At 40.8% G+C, this 22253-nt stretch overlaps 1 protein-coding gene across 1 annotated transcript; it reads right to left on the bottom strand.

Annotated features, from left to right (window-relative positions):
• Positions 1-443: 443 nt before the first annotated feature.
• On the bottom strand, positions 444-22144 carry LOC308091906 (peroxisomal succinyl-coenzyme A thioesterase-like). Its single transcript, XM_080437655.1, has 12 exons — positions 22075-22144; positions 21691-21797; positions 21102-21200; positions 20228-20327; positions 18104-18294; positions 16499-16668; positions 13829-13948; positions 6662-6744; positions 5648-5741; positions 4498-4578; positions 3034-3175; positions 444-1080 (listed from the first exon to the last, which is right to left on the bottom strand). Exons 2-12 carry the CDS (start codon positions 21767-21769, stop codon positions 941-943), a joined length of 1299 nt encoding a protein of 432 aa, XP_080293781.1. The 5' UTR covers positions 21770-21797; positions 22075-22144; the 3' UTR covers positions 444-940.
• Between the last annotated feature and the right edge of the window lie 109 nt (positions 22145-22253).

Raw genomic sequence — 22253 nt, 5'->3', positions numbered from 1 at the left:
GCTTTATTTTTTGTGCTGAAATCCCCATTGGAGAATATTAGATCACGTCATATAAGAACTGTGTTCCAAACATAAACACACCACCCTGGCGAAAATGGAATTAATTCTGCCTTAAAAGTCTTAAGAACTACTACTTCCGGGTCTGAAATCACTGTCCCTACAGCAGCCGTGTTCATGGGAAATGTAGTCTTTGGGTTGTTTGACTCGTTTCTAGTGTTTATTTTGTGTTAATCTTTGGGTAAATGTGTACATTTACACCTTCAGTCGATGCTTCATATCCATATAAGTAAAAACGCCAGGATGGTGTGTTTATTTTTGGAACACAGTTCTTATATGAAGCGATCTAAGATTCCCCAATGAGGATATCAATACAAAAAGTAAAGCCATGAACCTGCGGAAAGCGCCCTCTACTGGCAGTGACGTCAGGACTTCGGCGCTCTATTCTCTCTACAACAAGGGTTCCCAAACTGAGGGTCGGGACCTCCAGATGATTAGCGTTGCAACATTGTTTTCTCACTCAACAGTAAACAAAACAACATACAGTATTTTAGGACGTTTAAGACCTTTTTAATACCTCTAAAATAGAATAAAATAAACTAATAATAAGACCATTACTACGTCAAAAGTAACCAACAAACTCTACTGTAAAATGATCAAACATTGGCCAAATTGTCAAATATTACCTAAGAAAGAGCAAAAATTGTGGAAAGTAGCCGATCTACAAGCTCACAACGCCTCACAATAGTTGGGCTATTTTCACAATATTTATCTGGTGAACCGAGTCAAACTAATTGTAATCGCTCACCTCCTACAATTCCAAGTGCTTGTACGGGTGTGTGTGTGTGTGTGTGTGTGTGTGTGTGTGTGTGTGTGTGTGTGTGTGGGGGGGGGGTCCCCAGTTCAAATGTGATTATTTTGGGGGGGGTCCATTGTTTCATCATCACAGACATGATGAAGGCATGGAGGTGTTCAGCTCTGTGCTGCGATAAAGGTTCTCCTCCAGGAAGTGCAGTGTCTTGTTCCAGGCATCTTCCTGTGCATGACTGTGCGCCTTCGTCTCCCCTCCCCATAGAACTACCACTGCAATGGAAACAAGCATGAGGACAATTATTATCGTGATGCCAGAGCAAGGGGCTAGCATCCGGGTTGTAAATTGATGCTATTTATTTCATATGAATGGTCTGTAGTCTCGCTGTTTCACCCCTGCTGGTGTCATAAGCAATTAAGCGGGTTTTTGCCAAACTTTACACTCGATTTCATTACCTTAATAAACATTGTCATAAATACTATATGCTTCCAGTCGCTAGTTTAAAGTCTTCTTTCAATCACCATGATATGCGTTTTGGTAAATGATGGTCCCATTTATTTTCAAATTGATGATAAAGTAGGGTATGCTGTAGGAGGGGCGTGGCTACCTTGTGATGATTTGATTGGCAAGCTACATAGCCTGAAAGAGCAAGCCCTATCGATGGTCTTGAAGGGCGGATCCAAACCCAGGCGGTTGGATTCCAGCGCCGCTTCCTATTGCTTCACCAATCTATGTCCCCGCCTCCCCTCCCCCCCGGCCTGTGCACGGAACACGCTGACGTCAGCAAATTTAGAGCGACGCCCCTCTGCACTCTGATTGGTTAGGAGATAACCAGGTTCACTCCCACTCCAAAACCACCGTTCCTGCATGGTTCCCCCAGACTTTTTGAGCGGTGTAGCCGCTCCTATAAGTGGGTTTGGGACCGTCGTGAAAAGACCGTCGTGAAAATGTGTCTTTCGCTGTACTGTGATTGGTTGACTCTATTCACACCCTTTGCTCAGTACTATTTTTTTTTTAAGTGATGGAAGCTCAATTTTTTTGAAGTGAGCTTCCATCACTGTGATGACCACTGTTGTTGCTAAATAACACCGCTCACTTCACACTGGGTGTGATTTTTTTCTTTTGTAACAAAAAAAAAGGCATGGGTTTCCGAGGCTACAAGCTACACAACCAACAACATTGATTCCCCACCCCCCGCTCTGGTCCCAACCAATAGCATTAATTTCCGCATACATTTTTCGGACCCAATATAGAAATTGGGTTTGAAATTGCTGAAATATAGGCTTCATTTATGGTCTGTAGTCTATGAACGTAACGCTGTCCATATTTTTTACAGTCTATGTGCCAGAGACCATCTGAAAAATGTTGCTTCGTCCGCGGGCTGAGCAGTGTTTCCAGCGTATTTACACGCCGATGTATCACTATTTCGGGACTATTTCTGCACCATTACTTGCATAAGACCCACACTCTGCTGTATACGTACGACGGACACCGTATACGTCCATGTATGTATACACAGTTGAGTGACAAATGGACACAAATGGAGCATTGCGCATGGATTAAAGCAAAATAAAATCTCAAAACTGAAAATGTTTGTATGGCCAAGTCCTAATGTGCGATTTGTGAAACAATATGAAAGGAGCCTCCCACGCTAGCGCTGATTCCTAAACGATGAACACAATGTGTGACATTATAATGTTTTATTAATATTGTTCCTGCTGTTCTTCTTACTGCCAACTCGGTGAAGAAATCACAGATTGAGGCTTTAAAAGGGATATTTCACTTTCAAACATCATTCTAACGTCTACTCGGGCTTAAAAGAGCACCTCAGACAGTTTTAAGTTGCTTGATTCAATATTCATTTTAACAGACACGCCCCCTTCCTATACAAACCTATTGTATCTTCAAACTCCATTTTAACCATGACGGATTCATCGAAAACACCCGTCCTTGGTTCTGGTGACTGATATTGTCCTTGTAATGCGTGAGGAGACCGTGTTTTTTCAAATAGTTTTTTTATTTATTTAATTTTTTATTTATTTTCATTTTCCCAAAAGTTATAAGAAAATATAGATTATTGAATCTATCATGGTTAAAATGGCGCTTGCACGGTTTATTTTGCAGTATCATAGGAGCAGAGACACTCCGCCAAGTACAACGCAATATCATTGCAATTAATGGTTTCCGTCTTGGCGAGCGTGTCTGACTGAACAACGTGATCCTACCTTTCTTCTTCAAGCCGCCTGCCATGAAGTTACTAGAGCGGGTGTGAGGGCTGTGAGGAGGCTCGATCAGATGGCCTGTGCCGGGGTAAGACAGGACGGTTAACAGGTGACTGTTGCCTGCCCTCTCCATCATCTCTTTCATCTGCATGGGGAAAGAAGAGCATGTATTTTCAATAACAAACTGTGCTTCGAACATCTCAAACACACCTCAAAGTTTGGGCCATTATTTATTTAGGTTCCTCGACTGGAAGAAGCCCCTAGGTCAGCATGTTTTTCAGTATCTGTTTGGGTTGTAATGAATTCATGAATTCATTCATTCAGCAGCATTCTTACAGTAAGGCAATGGACATGACAATTCAATTAAGACAGGCAGCATACCAGCAGATTGGCCTCATTATAAAATTACAGGGTTTACATACTAAAACCATTAAGCAGACAAATTGTTTTTGAAAGCAACAGATTTCAGTCAGTTCTACTGAACCGCAGTGTATAAAGAAGTAAGTACTGTACTTTTTCTCCATTGAGCTCTTGAATGTAATGGCAACAAAGTGTCAATGGATGTCCCTTAACTCGAGTAACATTAATTTGCCAAGCATGGAGTACATTTTGCGTGAGTAATCTCTGACGTGTTAATCTACTATACACCATTCGAGTTCCTCAAAAAGAGAATTGATACGAGGATGAAGTTTTAAAACGATTTAATTTGTGCTGTTTGTAATGTATGTTTGATATGTTGAGTTAGGACCACAATACCACACACTGGCAGCATAATCAATATGGCTTTGCCCATTGAATCTGTGAACGCATGTGTCATTTTTTATTTTAGTCATATTTTATACTTTGGCTATTGAAAAATAGCAGATGTACAAGCTCGTAGCAGCGCTACGAGCTTGTAAATCTGCTATTTTTGAAAAATCTTGAAAATCAGTGCAAATATATATGTTTTTTCAAGCAAATATTTTTAGATGGGGGGGCCAAATACATACCATTTTGGGTGGACCTTGACGTGAAAATGTTTGAGAACCACTGACATAGAAAACTGATAGGATTTAGAAGACATTTGTAGAATCGTATCTCAGGTCTAAATAGGTTAAAGCCCCAAGCTAACATTAGCACACATATAGCTGGTATTCGTGGTTTTCACTGGTGCACTTGTCATGCGTAACCAGCTCAGTGGCCTTGTGGTTAGAATGTCCTCCCTGAGACTGGGAGATGGGGGTTTCTATCCCAAGTCATACCAAAGACTATACAAATTCAATATCAATATCTATTCACTTCCTCCCTAGCAGGCTGCAGGTGTAATGCAGGTAATCAGTGTGTTGCCAGATTTTGCAAGAGAAACAAGCGGCCATGTCTATTAAAACAAGCCCATAAGAAGCAACTAAGCTACGTTTAGCACATATATCCATATTTCAGCCCTGATTAATCCCATCATAACACAATATGTAAAAGTCAGGAACTCACATCTTCAGCTGATTCTGCAGCAGCCCAGTTCTGGTCATCCTCACCCACAAGCAGTAGAAGAGGACACTGCAGCTGACCAACCTGATAGGATACAGTCTTTATTGCCGGGGTTTATTTCTCTAGCATTTTCCTCATTGTACCTCATCTGTACATGAAATGTTTTGCATTGAATGAGAGCTTGGTCCCTTTGGGACTATAAGAGGTACATACAGTCAGGGTTCAATTAAAAAAAAACAAAAAAACAACAACAATAACTCTATAAACTCTACTTCAACAAATAACACAAATAGCATATCTACAAGCTATAACAAAATGTCACACCGCAACGCTTTGTGACATGTAGATCTGCTATTTTCGCAATGTATGTATTTTTATTTATTTATTTTTGCACATTTTTGACAAATTCAGAAAAATTGCCCAAATTAGGGACACCAGGGTAAATTGTTAAATGTATAATATCAAACATAAATCAAACATATCAGACAGTCCACATTTCCCAAAAGGAATGTACAACCGGGAAAGCATTTTAGCTATATGAATATAGCAAATTGGTTGGCTATTCAAAAATAGCAGATCTACAAGCTCATAGCGTGTCACATATTTTATACTTTGGCTATTCAAAAATAGCAGATGTACAAGCTTGTAGCGGCGCTACGAGCTTGTAAATCTGCTATTTTTTTTAAATCTTGAAAATCTGAGCAAATCTTTGAATATATGTTTTTTCAAGCAAATATTTTTTGTGCTATGAATATAGCACATTGGTTGGCTATTAAAAAATAGCAGATCTACAAGCTCATAGCGTGTCACTGTGTGCCACGCTATGAGCTTGTAGATCGGCTATTTTTGAAAAGTCTTGAAAATGGGTGTAAATCTTTGAATATAATATATTTTTTAAGCGAAATCTTTTTACTCAAATCATTTGCTTCTGGGGGTCCCTGGAACAAAATATTTTGAGATGGGGGTCGGCGGCCAAATTATGTATAATTTCGGGGGTCCTTGACATGAAAAAGTTTGAGAACCACTGTTACAGCAACATAAGTTTTTCAGAATACTGTTAGGATTTAGAAGACATTTGTAGAATCAGCCTCAGGTCTTAATGGGTTAATTCAGTCTGACCAAAAACAGAGATGTGTCTCAAACACATACTTACATCCACTTTCTTGGAGGGGTCCGTTGGAATGGGCAGAATCAGATCGTGCCAGATAACTCTATTCTCCTCATCATATCGTGTGTTCTTGGCATTCCTAGTTGGAGGTTTACACAACGTCTGTAGTAAGTCAGTTCAGGTCCTGAAGTCACAGGAAAATTTGAAAGTGTGATAACAATTGCTATTTAGCACAAGACAGATCAGGCACTGCAATGCCCTGGCTCTTATTTAAAAAAATAGTTTTTAGGTAGCTGTAGTGGTATTTTTGACCTATTCATGGAAAACACAAATATTGATGATGCTTCCTGAGTTCAGGGGCATATACAGTTTTTTGCATCCACTTCATAGATTTACTTATGTCCTGCCCCCAATTCTATAAAATTTTCCAGTTTCCCACGGTACCAAACAAGGAACATTACTTTCTCTGGCCACCAGGCGGCAGCACTGTGCAGCAATAGGCTACAATGAGAAAGAGACAGCCAACACCGGTTTGACTGACCCAAAAATGATATTTATTTGGCTGCGGACCCCCCATCTCAAAAATATTTTGTGCCAGGGGCCTCCAGAAGAAAATATTTGAGTAAAATACGTTTGCTTTATAACATATATAATCATATTCAAAGATTTGCACACATTTTCAAAATGTTTCAAAAATAGTAGATCTACAAGCCCTGAGCTTGTATATCTGCTAATTTGGAATAGCCAAAGTATAAAATATGGTTAAAGTGGTTCAAATCATTGTGACACTATATTAACTACTTTTGCTGGGGACCCCCTGGAACCCCCCCAAGGAACCCTGGGGATCCTCGGACCCCACTTTGAGAACCAAAGCATTAATGTACGTTATAGTTTTAATTTGGCCAATCGCCACAGCACTCATGCACTAACTCACTTATATTGTGCTGCTAACGCTGTGCATGTGGCTGTTGTTTCTGGTGTGTTATCTTATGTCATGCAGCAGACTTTCTGCAGCATAGAATATGTTCTTTGATAGAAAAGCAGTTTGAAACAGCATACTTATTATATTCATGAAGGATTTCAGAGAGGGTTCCTCTGACAGGCTGGACATGACTCCCACTGACACTCACCAAACACCTGGGCTGGAAGAAAACATATAAATAATGAAGGCATGATTCATAAATGTATCCTAATATAAATCAAAATCATTTAAGCCAGGGGTGATGCAACTTTGATGATGGAGAGGGCCACTATATTTCCACACTCACTCCAGAGGGCCACATTGCATATACTGTCGGGCAGACACCTTATCTCCGTATTTTAACTTTTTCGTAAATTAATGCCGTACTTCGCCATTCTATATCACACAAAAGTAGCAAAAACAGCCGATCTACAAGCTTGCGACGCATTTTGAGCTTGTAGATCTGCTATTTTTGCTATTTTTTTTTAATTGATTTTTTTGTGCTATTTTTTTATTGCAAGCCTGAAAAGTAACAATTTAGCATTTAGTTACTGTATACTTATTTTAACTATGAACTTAAATACAAATAAATTGGACATAAAAAAGACAATAGAATTTTAATACTAGTCATTAAGCTACTAATATAGACTGAAGTAATTCATGCGGATCATGTATGCATGTTTGGAATTGTAACAGCTGAAATCAATAATATATCACTATTCCGATATTAACCTGCGGGCCGCATTAAGTGACGGTGGGGGCCGCATGTGGCCCCCGGGCCACCAGTTGCCCATGTATGATTTAAGCATAATAGCTTGCTGCTTAGCCGAAAAGGAAATAAGAAAATAAAATGTAAAGATATTTTTAAATATATTTTAACGGAAGTAAACGGAAATGATGAACATATGCCAGCTTCTGTGTTCGGATTTCAGGAGGTGTAGTTCCAGACTCTATATAGCATTCAGAGATTGTGGAATAGATGTCTGGCTACGCGAGACAGAATGTCCTCTCCATCAAGGGCAGCGTACGATGGAATAGCCTCCCAGCCACTCTAAGGGAAAGCCCCAACCTGTGTACCTTTCAAACACAACTAAAACAATGGTTAAAGTAGTTCACCCAAAAAATAACTTATTGTCTCCGCCAGGCCGAAGACGCACCCTGTCCGTCCGTCCTTCTGTCTGTGAACAGCTAATCTCCGGCACCGTTAGCCTGATCGCAGCAAAACTTTGCACACACACACTCCCTGGATGCCAATTCCGAACCTCTGCCCCAAAATGTTCAAATTTTTCACATGGGCCTGTTATAGCGCCACCAGGAGGCCGATTCTACCTGACCTGGCGGAGACCTGTGCTCCGAGGAACACTTTTCCAATTACACACCCCATGAAGCATTGAATTCATGGGGATTTTGTTGTTTTTGTCGCAATCCTAAGCCAATACTTTGATGATAATATTAAGACCCTAATGTATCTGGTAGGAGACACAAAGAGTCTCCTTTGTGTCTCCTACAGGATACATTAGGGTCTTATTATTATATTGGCTTAGGATTGTGTAGTGGATAAAATTCATATAACAGTCATTGTGGTATTGATTAATTGAATGTATTAGTAGATGCAACAATCATCACCTGTTCTTGCTTGTTAAACTCCTCTCCCTGACAAAGTCCTTTACAAACAGTCGACTCATGCAAACCTATTTCAAACATACTGACTCTGGGTGAGTCAGTTATAGAATAAAGCCCATGTAAGGAGTGACCATCTGTTGTTACCTCTTGTGTACCATCCTGCCAGTATAAATATGTGTAAGACATTGGTGTTGGAGGGTGATGGGAGAAGCCCTGGAGGGAGACACTAGTCTCTCTCTGCTGTGATGAGATCTACAATAAAGTATGGAGTTTGGTTCCTGACAACTGAGTCCTGCATCTTCCTGATTTGCTTAACGTACATAAAGTAACATGTAAAAGCTGCCATTACAATTGGCGCTGTGAGCAGGGTGGATGCTTTGCTGTTATAGCAAACACTCCACTTAGAAAATTATAGAAAATGAGAGAGAGAGAGCTCTCAAACCCAAACAAGTAGATCTACGTTGGATATTATTATTAGGTTAACGGCAGAGTCAGTGATGCCTTCTGTGTCAGGCAATTATGCATCAGTTATAAGTCGCACGTCCTGTCTCCTGATATTTTTGTCTGATTGATCATACAGTAAATGGTTGAGTAAATATATAGCTATATCAACATGTAGGTAGGAAAATGTCTATTGATTTGGCATTCTATAAATCACCTGTCGTATGTACATGAATATGATTATTTATGTACAAAAACAAAACTCTGGAATGTAATGGATAAATTAGAATGCCAACCTGTTCTTCTATCATTTCTGTACTATCTAACTTTATCTGAACTAAGAAAGTTTAAACTCACAGCAGGGGTCTTTAGTCAACCACTCTACACATGAATGTGCTAAATGTAACTCACCTACAGCTGTAAATGGAACAGCTGATCTGAATCCTTCATGCTACTCTCACTGTGTCAGCTATGTGTATTTGTGTAGCTATGGTTGTGTCTCTCTTATCTTTAGTCCATACCTTATAAGACCATTTAGAAAAGCCTCTTTGGTACAATGTGGAGTATAAAGAACTGTGGTAGAGGAGGTTTGGGAGGCTTGTGCCCCGAGGGGCTGGAGGAGAGGCTGCTGGAGCAGGCCTGGAGGCCTGCTTCTCATGATCTGTATGCTGTTGCTCTCTGCCTGAATCTTCCTAATAAATGATCTAAAACTTCACCCGAATGGAATATAATATTTCTATAACATTTGGCGATAAAATGAATTCGTTTGAGATAACCTCCTTAAAAAATTGCAGTACAGTCCGATCCAAAATTTAAAATTATATTCTACTAAATTAATGTAAGAAAAATATTGTTTAATGGTACTTCCTTAAAAATCGCAGTACAATCCGATCCAAAATTGAGAATTATATTCTACTAATTAATGTAAGGAAAATATTGTTTAATGGTGGGGTAATATGCCTAAAAGAAAAGACAATAATGTCATAGAACTTGAGTAAGTCAGTATTGTAATCTATTTCCACACACATGAACTATATAGTTCACTCATCAGTCTGGTTCCCCTACTTTCTTTCCTCTCCCCAGAATAGCTGACAGGGGGGAAGGGGGGTGGCAGGTGCGATAGGGGCTGTGTGTGTCTGTGTGTGTCAGTGAGATAGACCAAACACTGGAACAGGAATACATTTGAGTTTTTAAATGTATCAAAGTAATTATTCAAAATGTAGTGTTTCAAGGCGCTCAATTAGTAATGTGAAACGGGTAATTTAAAACATATTTTATTTGTCTCCAGTCCACTTATTCTGCTCTTGCTAGATACATGTTAAGTAAAACTCGGATTAAAATACATAATTCTATATATTTTATTCCATGTAGCGAAATGCCCGAGTAATGAAAATTCCATGGTGTGTTGATAGTGCCATACTGTGATGAAAAATCCATTCGGTTGCAAATTCCACGTGTTGATATAATTTAAAATAAAAGAACTAAAAGAATAATCCGTAGGCTAGAACTTTAGGGGTTATCAAGCAAATTGTTACAGCAATTTTTGAGTGACTGATGGAGATAGTATTAAGACAGGTTAAACTGTACCTCGGTTGAGTATTACATGTTACTGCAAAAAGTTTGTGTGCAGCTTTCCGGATCATGGGTCCGGCCGATGGTTTCTGCAGAACCATTGGTCAGTCCATTATTCTATGAAAGTACTCACAAACTGTGGGGGGTCAGGGAACATTTATTTCCGACCATTATTTGACCATTGGTCAGTCCATTATTCGACCATTGGTCAGTCCATTATTCGACCATTGGTCAGTCCATTATTCGACCATTGGTCAGTCCATTATTCCGTGAAAGTTACTCACAAACTTTGGGGGGTAAGGGAACATTTTTATTAAGGGAACATTTTTATTTAAATTGTATTTTCGATTGAGGACTTTTATGTCAACAAGATCAGGAGTCTAAAACAGAGACCTGTGACAGGCCGAGATAGTTCTATTTTCAAAGGGTAAATTACCTGACCTGATGGGTACATTTAGGTCTTAACTAGCTACTAAATAGGTAATTCAATAAAGCTATGAGGTGTAGTGTGGAACTACACCACCATAATAGTATTTATATATTTTCCCAAAAATGGCAGATCTACAAGCTGCAGATCAGATATAACATTTCCAAAAAATTGTATAAATCTACAAGCTGCATCAGTTGTTTAACAAATGTCAAAGAGCATAGCATTATCAAAGATACAGTATGCCAAAAGGTCCTATGATTTTTAAATACATAAGAAGTGAAGTGTGGGGGGAAAATGGTTATTGGTGTTGACTTTCTCTGTAACCATTACTGTAGAATTGTTGAATACACTGTTTGAGGATACGTGACCAGTAGCATATGCGCAATGCTTGCTTGTCACTGCCATCACACGTGTATCTAACAATACAGTTTTGTTTTGAATATTTGTACATGATTGCATCCTGTCATTCTATGAATTTTCTCTATTTTTATAGGACATAAATACTTTATATTTATGCCCTAAGGGGTCAAATGTAGTAGATAAAATTCATATAACAGTCATTGTGGTATTGATTAATTGAATGTATTAGTAGATGCAACAATCATCACCTGTTCTTGCTTGTTAAACTCCTCTCCCTGACAAAGTCCTTTACAAACAGTCGACTCATGCAAACCTATTTCAAACATACTGACTCTGGGTGAGTCAGTTATAGAATAAAGCCCATGTAAGGAGTGACCATCTGTTGTTACCTCTTGTGTACCATCCTGCCAGTATAAATATGTGTAAGACATTGGTGTTGGAGGGTGATGGGAGAAGCCCTGGAGGGAGACACTAGTCTCTCTCTGCTGTGATGAGATCTACAATAAAGTATGGAGTTTGGTTCCTGACAACTGAGTCCTGCATCTTCCTGATTTGCTTAACTTACATAAAGTAACATGTAAAAGCTGCCATTACAATTGTGACAAAAATCTCCATGAATTCAATGCTTCATGGGGTGTGTAATTGGTAGGCAATAAGTACTTTTTTGGGTGAACAACTCCTTTAAAAATGTCTCAAACATGTGACCATCGATACATGTTAAATCTTAGATATGTCAAAATAGGCTTTAGATATTCTATTAGGTAGGTAGGTTAGGTATTAGACTTTATAGTAGGTATTTAGGTTGTTAGTTAAATGTATGTGAAGGCAGTTATTGTATGTTTTTGTCATGTTTGTTGTTTTTAAATGTGGGACTACGGATGGAAATGAGCTTCTAGCTAAATCCGGCATGTTTCCATGAGATCATGTTCAATTGATTCATTTACATGCATCGAAAGTTCATTAATGTGCACTGTCCCGTAAATAAACAAATACAGTAAGTAAAGTAAGAAACAAATGTTCAATATGCAATTGTGTAAAGAAAAAAATCCCAAGTTCAACGACATGCGTGGCTGGATCTCTGCCTTCATGTGAACAGCCTGTCATGTGATGTCATGGTACTGATGTCATACTGATGTCACTGTAGATCACTGACGCAAGCACCCAGAACCCAGTGTTTGCATTGAATTTCATTGGACATGCTGGCCATAGGTACTGCAGCTTAAAACGGCTGGGGCCACTGTACATGAACGAGAGAAAACGGTTTCGACCAATGGGCTCGACTCACGAGCTTGCGCACGGGGCTGCGCACCTCTGTGACGCAAAACGCGTCACCTCTGTGACGCAAAACGTGTCACAGTGGCCCCAAATAGGCTACGCCCATCACATTTTCCAACCGGAAGAAGGGGTGATTTCGCCTCATGCACTGGGTGAGCAACTCAATGCAAGTGGATGGGACGGGATTTCGGGTGCCCTCTCTATTGTTTTTAACTCTATGCACTGACGTCAATACCAGTGGCCACATGACGTCTGAGATGCACATGGAAGCTATGCTGTTATTAGACACAGTTTTGATTCTTATCATACTGTACAGCAGTGGTTCTCAACCAGTGGTCCGGGGACCACCAGTGGTCCCTGAGGGGGTTCCAGGTGGTCCCAAGCTAAATGATGGAGAGTTGTTAACCAAATGGACCCTTATAGATCTTTAACTCTTTGAGAGCGTAAAATGAAACCAAATGGACCCTTATAGATCTTTAACTCTTTGAGAGCGTAAAATGAAACCAAATGGACCGTCACGGGTCGATTTGGTTTCATTTTACGCTCTCAAGAGTTAAATTATTGGTAAACATCTGCAAAATACTTAATTAAATACTTGTTATTTTCATCAACGTTTGCCTGTTATTATCTCTCCTATGGTACCAACAACAACACAGCATGGAATTGTGGACAAAATCGTATCCTACGATAACAAAATATTCGAAGTCTTGGGTCGGAGTCTAAATCTCCTCAAATGGTGGTCTGTGGCTCAAATGCAGAATAAATAATGGACCTTGATATGAAAAGGGTTGAAAACCACTGCTGTACAGCACCATGACACATTAACACACAATTTAGAGCAACTGACATGAGACACCCACACCTTTATGACTGTGGAGTACACAGACATTCTACACATCCATATACCTTTATGACTGTGGAGTACACAGACATTCTACACATCCATATACCTTTATAACTGTGGAGTACACAGACATTCTACACATCCATATACCTTTATGACTGTGGAGTACACAGACATTCTACACATCCATATACCTTTATGACTGTGGAGTACACAGACATTCTACACATCCATATAGCTTTATGACTGTGGAGTACACAGACATTCTACACATCCATATACCTTTATAACTGTGGAGTACACAGACATTCTACACATCCATATAGCTTTATGACTGGAGTACACAGACATTCTACACATCCATATAGCTTTATGACTGTGGAGTACACAGACATTCTACACATCCATATACCTTTATAACTGTGGAGTACACAGACATTCTACACATCCATATAGCTTTATGACTGTGGAGTACACAGACATTCTACACATCCATATAGCTTTATGACTGTGGAGTACACAGACATTCTACACATCCATATACCTTTATAACTGTGGAGTACACAGACATTCTACACATCCATATACCTTTATGACTGTGGAGTACACAGACATTCTACACATCCATATACCTTTATAACTGTGGAGTACACAGACATTCTACACATCCATATACCTTTATGACTGTGGAGTACACAGACATTCTACACATCCATATACCTTTATGACTGTGGAGTACACAGCCATTCCCAACATCACAGAGGTCCCGAAGGACAAGCCCATCATGGCAATCCTGTCACTGCACACCTTAGGATGCTCTTTAAGGAACGTGAACGCAGTCTGAGGAGAAAGACAGGAGAGAAACACTACTTCATATAAGACAAGAACATCATGTAACAAAGATATTGAACCAGTGTTTCTCAACTCCAGTCCTTTGTACTGTGACTGTTTCCAAACTCTGCTCTTCCTTGCATTCACCTAGTGTTTGTAATTAGTCCTTGATGAAATGGCTGAATTGAAACCTGCAGTCCTGTGGGTTCCTCAGACTGCAGCTGACAACTAATTACTAATACTTAGTGAGCAAAATGATTTACCCTTAATTTAGGGAACCCCTATACGTAACTATACCTTTCAATCCGGGAACGCCTTTTGGGGTAGTTGTTGCTATGTACAGTATATAGCAACATATTTAGGTAGTTGTTGCTATGTACAGTATATAGCAACATATTTAGGTAGTTGTTGCTATGTACAGTATATAGCAACCCATTTAGGCCTCAGGTCTAAATGGGTTAAGGACACTAATCTAATCTTATCTAATTTAATCTAATCTAAAGAATCACAACTTTCACAATAAGGATTTCTATGCAAAGTGTTTTTTGCATGATACTCAGTCATCAATATGTTTTGGGAAGTCACTAGACAGGACTGGTGTTGACTCTGTCTAGTTTGCTATAAAACATCTGTTAAAGATAACCAATGCCACTTTTGATGAAGGGGAGGAGTAGGGCGATGTTACAAATTTAAGTTGACGATCCATTGTCACACAAATAATTGCGATTAACGATTTAATTGTGTTTTTTGTATTGTGGCCATTAAGTGGTTTTGACAACATGTGTGGTTTGTGTATACACTGTTGTACTGTGGACACCCACAGATGGTACTTACTATTATGACATTAAAACATTGCATGAGGTAAAAAATATATTTAAACATATTCAGCCTTAGGCAACAGGAGTACATGCTCAGTCTACTGGGGAGTTAATTCTCTCTACTCACTCTGACTTTTGTCAGGAGATAGTCACAGAACACAGACAGATATGCTCTGCCCAGCTCGGCAACACACCCAGAGACAGATGCACATCGGCGTAGGCTGTTATTTAATTACAGGGGAGGAGAGAACAGATGTTTGCCTTATCATTTGTTAATTTACTCTCGTGGTGTTTTTTTCCTCTCTGTCACTCTCTCTGGTTCCATAAGGATATTTCCACATGTCTTCTCATCAAGTTGTAAACATTGACAACTGTTTTGACGTGAGGGGGAGGCGGAGCGCTCCGCAACTAGCGTAGGACTCGATCAGACCACCCGCAATTTTTCTAACAGTGAATAATTAAGTGTTTTTTGGTGAAGATTTAATTTCATCCTGAGGTCCTTTTATCATTGCAGGAAGGGGCATGTGGGGAAAATGTGAAAGCTGAATTAGTAATAAATAGCCAAAATAAAAACATATTGTATTGTATGCGCATTTGAGGTGACGGTACACCTTCTAGAGGTAGCGGAGCGCAGGAGGGAGGTCCCGGAGCCCAGCTCCAGCATTAATTAACCCATTAAGACCGGGAACGCGTCTGTGTCATTTTAGATGTCTTTGTCTATTCAAACATAGCAGATATACAAAATGAGCTTGTAGATCTGCTATTTATTTTTTTGAAAGTGAAAATGTGTGCAAATCTTTTAATGTACATTTATATATATATATATATATATATATATATCAACCCGATCTCCAGAGATTACCGTAACATTGCACGGAACGAGTGCACTTCATTCCGTGGATAGCCGCCTCGGAACTCCCGAATTGCGTGCATATGGTACGGCGCTGCCTTTGTGACAAAACCATTTCGGAGGCGCGCAGTCACAGGCGAATTGTCCCCCCGTGAAGGACCACCGAGGGAGCTAAGGCGACCGAGTTGCCGTCCTGAACGGTGGGACATTCGCCTGTGCCTACTCAGCGCCGTTTGAGTTATGTACCGATAGGCACAGAATCGTAAATTTTATTGTGCGGACTGCTCTGCTTCCGGGTTTTTCCGTGTTGCGACTGGTTACGCCCACCGTGGGACTCGCCGTACATATGCACGCAATTTGGGAGTTCCGAGGCGACTATCCACGGAATGAAGTGCACTCGTTCCGTGCAATGTTACGGTATTCTCTGGAGATCAGGCTGATATATATATATACATTTTTAACTCAAATATTTGCTTTTGGGGTCCCTGGAACAACATATTTTGAGATGGAGGGGGTTCGCGGACCAATACATATCATATCATTGAGAACCACTGATATTATAGCAACATACGGTTTTTTTCTCCAAAAAACTGTTAGGATTTAGAAGGAAAGATTTGAGTTAAAATGTTCACTTTAAAAATATATATATTCAAAGATTTGCAAACATTCTCAATTTCATTTTTAAATAGCAGATCTACAAGCTCATAGCACGGCACTCTGAGCTGCGCTATGAGCTTGTAGATCTGCTATTTTTGAATAGCCGGAGAAATTTAAAAAATAACACACAGATGCGTTCCCAGTCTTAATGGGTTAAGCACTGATGTTTACATAAACAAACACACTCACATGCACACGCTCTCACGAACAAACAAAAGCAAACACCTACGGTACCTCAAAGTAGTCGTTGCCCACGTGAGCGGTCGTGCCTCCGATGGTTCTGGGAGCCATGTAATCCAGGGTGAAAGATGCGTAGCCGTGAGAGGCCAGCAGGGCAGAGCGGTACTCCGGCCTCCCCCCGCCTCCCCCCCACAGGTCCAACAGGCCTGGGAAAGGTCCAGGGCCTTAAAGAACAACAACAAACCAGTCAAGTAATCGCTTGGGCAGAATACATTTTCCTGTGTATTGATGTGTGCTTTACAAAAAAACATTTAGACTTGATTTGATGTATACCTGCTTATTATAAGTGACTTTGGGCTTCTTTTTTCTGTTAAGTTGCTTGTAAGTTATTGGTAGTTGCGGGTTGCAGGGTTTTTGGGCTTGTTCCTAAAGTGTAGTTGCTTATTTGGGCTTGTTTCCAAATGTTGTTTAAACCAGGGGTTCTCAAACATTTTTGTGTCAAGGACCCCCAAATGAATATGCATTTGTCCATGGATCCCCTTCCATCTAAAATATTTTGTGCCAGGGACGCCCGTACCAGATTTGTGTTGTTAAAATGTTTTGCTTTTTTTTTTTTTACGATTTGTTTGAATATAGTGCTCATATGGCCTATAGTTTTCAGGGACCCTGGTGTTTATGGACCCATATGCAGCAACTCAACTTCAAAGTAAAGGCAGGAAACCAAGGAGGACAGTTTAACAACGACTTTACTTCATAATAATAATGCAAACAGAGGTACACCTCACAGGGCGAAATACAGGACCCGGGGGAATACACGGAAACACGGAATAACATACAACAATACAACAGTGATCCAGCCCATGGAGCAGTCACAGGCAGTCTAAATGCGTGACATTGTTCTACCTTGCGATTGGCTGAATGCAAAAACGAGAAAATAAGGACTCCGCCCCCAGAGGGGACGGTGCAAGCGTTGTCACAGTCTAATACAGCCCAAAACCCCAATTCTCAAACTGGTCTGGTGGCGTGCCTCATTAAGTGTTAGACTGCCAACCTCAACCTCTAGTGATCGAATCCCGCTGCTGACACTCTTTTTCCGACAACCGTGGACAATTTTTTTTTGGCCCAAAAAGTATAGTTTTGGACCGTGACAGAAGCGCGCAGTCTCAAGCGAACTTGAGCCACGAGAGGCACCACCGAGCGAGCTAAAGCGAGCGAGTTGCCGTGCCGAACGTTGCGAAGTTCGCTTTGAGCCTACTCAGCGCCGGTCGAGTTATATACCGATAAGGACAGAATCGTAAATCATGTTTTGGGGCGTTTGCCCCAACTGCCACTCAAAGTGACTACTGGCCAATCACAGCGCGTCTTTTCCGGGTCTTGCTCGAAGTGGGTTGCATTTCACTATCACGTGTCTTAAATAGTCTCCGAGGCTGGTTAGCCAACTAGGCACGGCTGACACCCGCAGGTAAGTCCACTCTAGGCAATCAGACACTGGGCAAAGTCACCCCAGGGCAAGGGCACATTACACAGGGCAGGGGCAGAGGCAGGCAGCGCATGGGGCAGATTGTGACAATAGTTGCTTCTTTTGGGGCTCGTTTTCATAGACCTGGTTGCCTATTTCTCTCGCAAAACCTGCCAACGCTGCTGTGCGACGTACTGTACCTGGTGGCAGGAAGAGGGTTCCTGTGAGGCCACCCTCGGTGACATCAACCCTCCGGACACCAGGAGCCATGTACCAGCGCTCTATGACGACACTGGCCAGGGCTGCCTGCTCCTTGAAGCCCTCACTCACATGGTGTTGGTACAGTGAGATGGTGATCACCGTGGGCTTCTGGACGTCCATCTTCCTAAACCTAAAGGACACATAAAGAAAGGGGGATACACAAGAGAGGTTCAGAGCATGCTGGACACTACTTTATACTGTCACACTTGACACTGCGGTCAAGCTACAACAAAGCAAGCTTGTGGAGACTTAAAAAATGGGAAAGCACTCAAATCTTTTACTAAAGTAAAAGTATCAATACTGCAATGTAGAACTACTCTGTTACAGGTAAATTAAAGGGATACTCCACTTTCAAATAAAATAAACATATATTTTTAAAACTAGTAACTAAAGTTTTCAAATAATTGTAATGGAGTAAAGTATAATAATAAAAAAATAAAAAAAATACAATCGGAAATACTCCAGTAAAGTACCTCAAAATTGTACTTAAGTACAGTACTTGAGTAAATGTACTTAGTTACTTTCCACCACTGCTTACAGTGATCAATGAGAGAATAATATTCTAAATACCGACATTTGCGTAGTGCAAGTGATAGTTTGTGGCTGCATGTGTCAATACAGTACCTTCAAAGCTTTCTTTCTTTTTCTTTTAAAAAATACATAAAATAAATCTAATGTAAAAAGCTATATTCTGGCTAAAGGACTCTGGAAATTAGATCATTCTGGTTTCAAAGGACATTAGCCATAGGTTCAGTGCCACAAACAACATTGGCACCCTGTCTATTTGTGGGACATGTGATGTGTGTTACTGTTAACCATGTTATTTCATGTTTTGCCTTCATGTGTATCTTCATATATGTTACAGTATGATTGGAGAACCAGGACGATTGAAGAAAGCGCGCTCGTTTTTACCACCCACCCAGCAATTCTGTAGAAGCAACACTAGAGGGAGCCACAAGCCAGGCTTGTGCACAAACATATATGGCCACGACCACACACACACAGTCTCACACACACACACACACACACAAACACACACACACACACACACACACACAAGCGCACACACACGCGCACACACACGCGCTCATGCTTTTTTTGGTTTATTGAAAGCAGGACTGTTAAGATACTTTTATTGTGTTCTGGCTTTTGTTTTACTTTCTCCCTGACACACACACACACACACACACACACGCAGTGATCCATGAAAAGAACTATTCTGTCCCTATCGGTTTACAACTCGAATGGCGCTGTGTCGACTCAGCAGAGCATCGGCCGGTCAGCGTGGGCACTCGCGCCTGGAGGCGCAAGGGCGCGCCTCCTCTGCCTCAAGCTCTGCTGAGTCGGCGCGCCTCCGTCATGGACATGCGTGTGCGTGTGAACGCGTGTTCAGCGTTCCCCTAGCGTAGCTTCCTGGTTGCTATGTGGGGGGGAACAACAAAAGACAGGTCCGCGTCGGCGTCGCATCAAAGCCCCGCCTCGTGGCGCCGCGTTCACCTTCTCCTCCTCCTCCGAGGAGAAGGAGGACGGTTTATTACGCGAGGCTCGCGAGGAGGAGGACTAGCGAGTCTCGCTAATAAACCCTGTCTCGAAAAGCCCCGCCTCGCCCCGAAGCCCTGTGCCTAAAAACGAGCGCTCTGTCTTCAATCGTACTGGTTCTCCAATCGTACTGACATATATCGGTTGTGTATTTGTATTTGTGCTGTCCAGCAGAAACCAGCTAACTCCATTTTCAAAAATATTGAACCAATGAAAAGCATTAAAAAGCGCTTCTGACAAAACCAGCTAACTCCATTGAATCCTCAAATGTTCTGCTAGACCAGCAAAGTCCACCGGATTTAGCTGGTTTAGCTGACTCCAGGCTCCACCCTCTTTTGACCTCCAACCTCATTGTGAGCTTGGAGGTCCATTCAGCTGTTCTTATCAATGATGAACAAAACCTCCTAACTCCACTTTTTTTTTTTCCGGAAAAATGAACATTTTGGAGTTAGGTGGTTCCTGCCGGACAGCAGAGATATGATTATATGGTTATATTGAATTGCATTATTACTCAATTGTCTTACCGTAGTCCAGTTCTACTGCCAGGTACGGGTCTCATGCTCCAGATCAGACCCATGGGTTCCACCCCATCATAGGTTCCCCCCAAACATGCATCACTGACAACTATGGAAGGAATCCAATGAAATAAGATTGTTTGTTTATGATCTCTGTGAAGAAATCCTGTTTCGATAGGAAAAGAAGACAAATATTATGTGAAATGTAAACCACATTGGTGGTTTTTAATTTAAAGCTGCACTATGTAACATTCCTCTCCTCTACCCCAGATTTGAACCCGGTTTCCTGCGCAAGTGCCGACATTTTCACCATTGAGCTAATAGAGCCTGTCTGCTTGCTCAGGGGAGAAATTGAATCTTGACCATCAGGTCAAAATTTGTGTCAGATCCTGTGTCTAGGTGAGACCTGACCTTTGACACGACCTAAATGTCTCAATAGAAGAGCAGGGGGAGACAACATACAACTACCCCAATTGTATGAGTTCTGGGGTCATCAATATGTCCGTACACACGGACAAATGTGTCCGTGGCAAAGACTTGGTCTTGTCCGTGGCAAATTTTAGATTTTCTGTGGCAAATTTTAGATTTTCCTTTTTACACTTTTACACTCCATTTGAACACTCTCAGAGTTACTGACCTGTTATGGTATTTCAGGGCTATAGCTCTTGTGTTTCTGGTAATATTATTGTCCACTCATTTTGTATGTCCGTGGCAAAAATGGCATTTAGACAAAAATGTCCACCTCAAGCCAGCATGGCGATGAACCCTTAATATAAGTTATATTATCTACCATACAGATTGGACAAAATGACCCTGTGTTCATTAAAAAGAAATGTTATGTAATGTTATGTTTATAATGTAGCCTACATGTCTTAATGCCTACCATTCACATCTCCTCGTGCATCACTGGTGTAATGACCATAAGCCTCCCAGAAGTCTCCATCATCTGACTGCAGCAGAGAGCGTAAGGTCTGCTGTTGACCTGGTGCAGTGGTGGAAAAAGTACTCACATTTTGTACTTAAGTAAAAGTATCATTACTGCAAGGTAGAATTACTCTTTTACAAGCAAAAGTCCGGCATTCAAAATGCACTTGAGTAAAAGTACAAAAGTATTCGCATTAAAATTGTACTGTGTAAAAAAGTACTGTAAGTAAAAGTACTCATTTTGCAGAATGTCCCATTTCACAATTTTCCAAATGTATAAACATGCTTTGATAATAGCATATCTACAAGCTCACAACACTTCGCTTCACCTATAGTCTAAGTAGGGGCCTATGCATTCGGCTGAAGTGGTTAATGTATGTTTTGTAATAATAATCAAAATCCACAAAGTAACTAGTAACTCAAGTTTTTTTATGTATTTGAATAATCGCAGTGGAGTAAAAGTGCAATATTTGCCTCTGAGATGTAGTGGAGTAGAAGTAAAACAGTACAGTAAAGTTTGGGTAAATGTTACTTTCCACACCACTGACCTGGTGACGTGTTGTTCCTCACCAGTACAGCGACCTTCTCATCCACCAGCCCCCTCAATGGTTGAACACAGAGCATCATTCTCTTTCTCACACAGTCCAATGTACAACTAGTAGAGATGATGGCAGGATAAATACTTATTGAGGAGCCCTAGCAGCAGCTATTCCTGTCAATCAACGAGTGTCAAAGTGTTCAGGATCACTTTTGACTGGACTGTCAGTTCAGGTTGGGATCAAAGTGCACCGAAAAAAACGTCATATCTGCTGCTGTGTTTGTTTACAACTAGCCATTAAACATGATGACTGTCGTACCATGACAGTCATGGCGCTACATTTACAACCCGTACATCTACATAAACGTTCAGATTTAAAATATAACGTGCTTACCTTTTGGCCAAGTGAAAACGCCCGGGTCTAATTACCCGTATCTCTTCCGTATTGTTCAATAAAAAGCTTTTTAATTCGATCGCCGGCCATTTTCTCCGAATTTACTCCATATGCTTTACGCGCCCTTATCGGTTGGGAGGTGTATTGCACCCTGATACATTATAAAAAAGATAATAAAC

This window comes from Gymnoscopelus braueri, assembly GCF_963280865.1.
Source record: "Gymnoscopelus braueri genome assembly, chromosome: 9".
In the NCBI taxonomy this organism is placed as follows: Eukaryota; Metazoa; Chordata; class Actinopteri; order Myctophiformes; family Myctophidae; genus Gymnoscopelus; species Gymnoscopelus braueri.
This window is presented reverse-complemented; position numbering and strand designations above follow the sequence as displayed.

Coding starts and splice junctions, on each gene's coding strand:
- LOC308091906 (XM_080437655.1), bottom strand. CDS start 21,769: ATGATGCTCTGTGTTCAACCATTGAGGGGGCTGGTGGATGAGAAGGTC. Junction 20,328..21,101: donor TGCACGAGGAGATGTGAATG/GTAGGCATTAAG, acceptor TTCCTTCCATAG/TTGTCAGTGATGCATGTTTG. Junction 4,579..5,647: donor ACCCCTCCAAGAAAGTGGAT/GTAAGTATGTGT, acceptor GTATCCTATCAG/GTTGGTCAGCTGCAGTGTCC.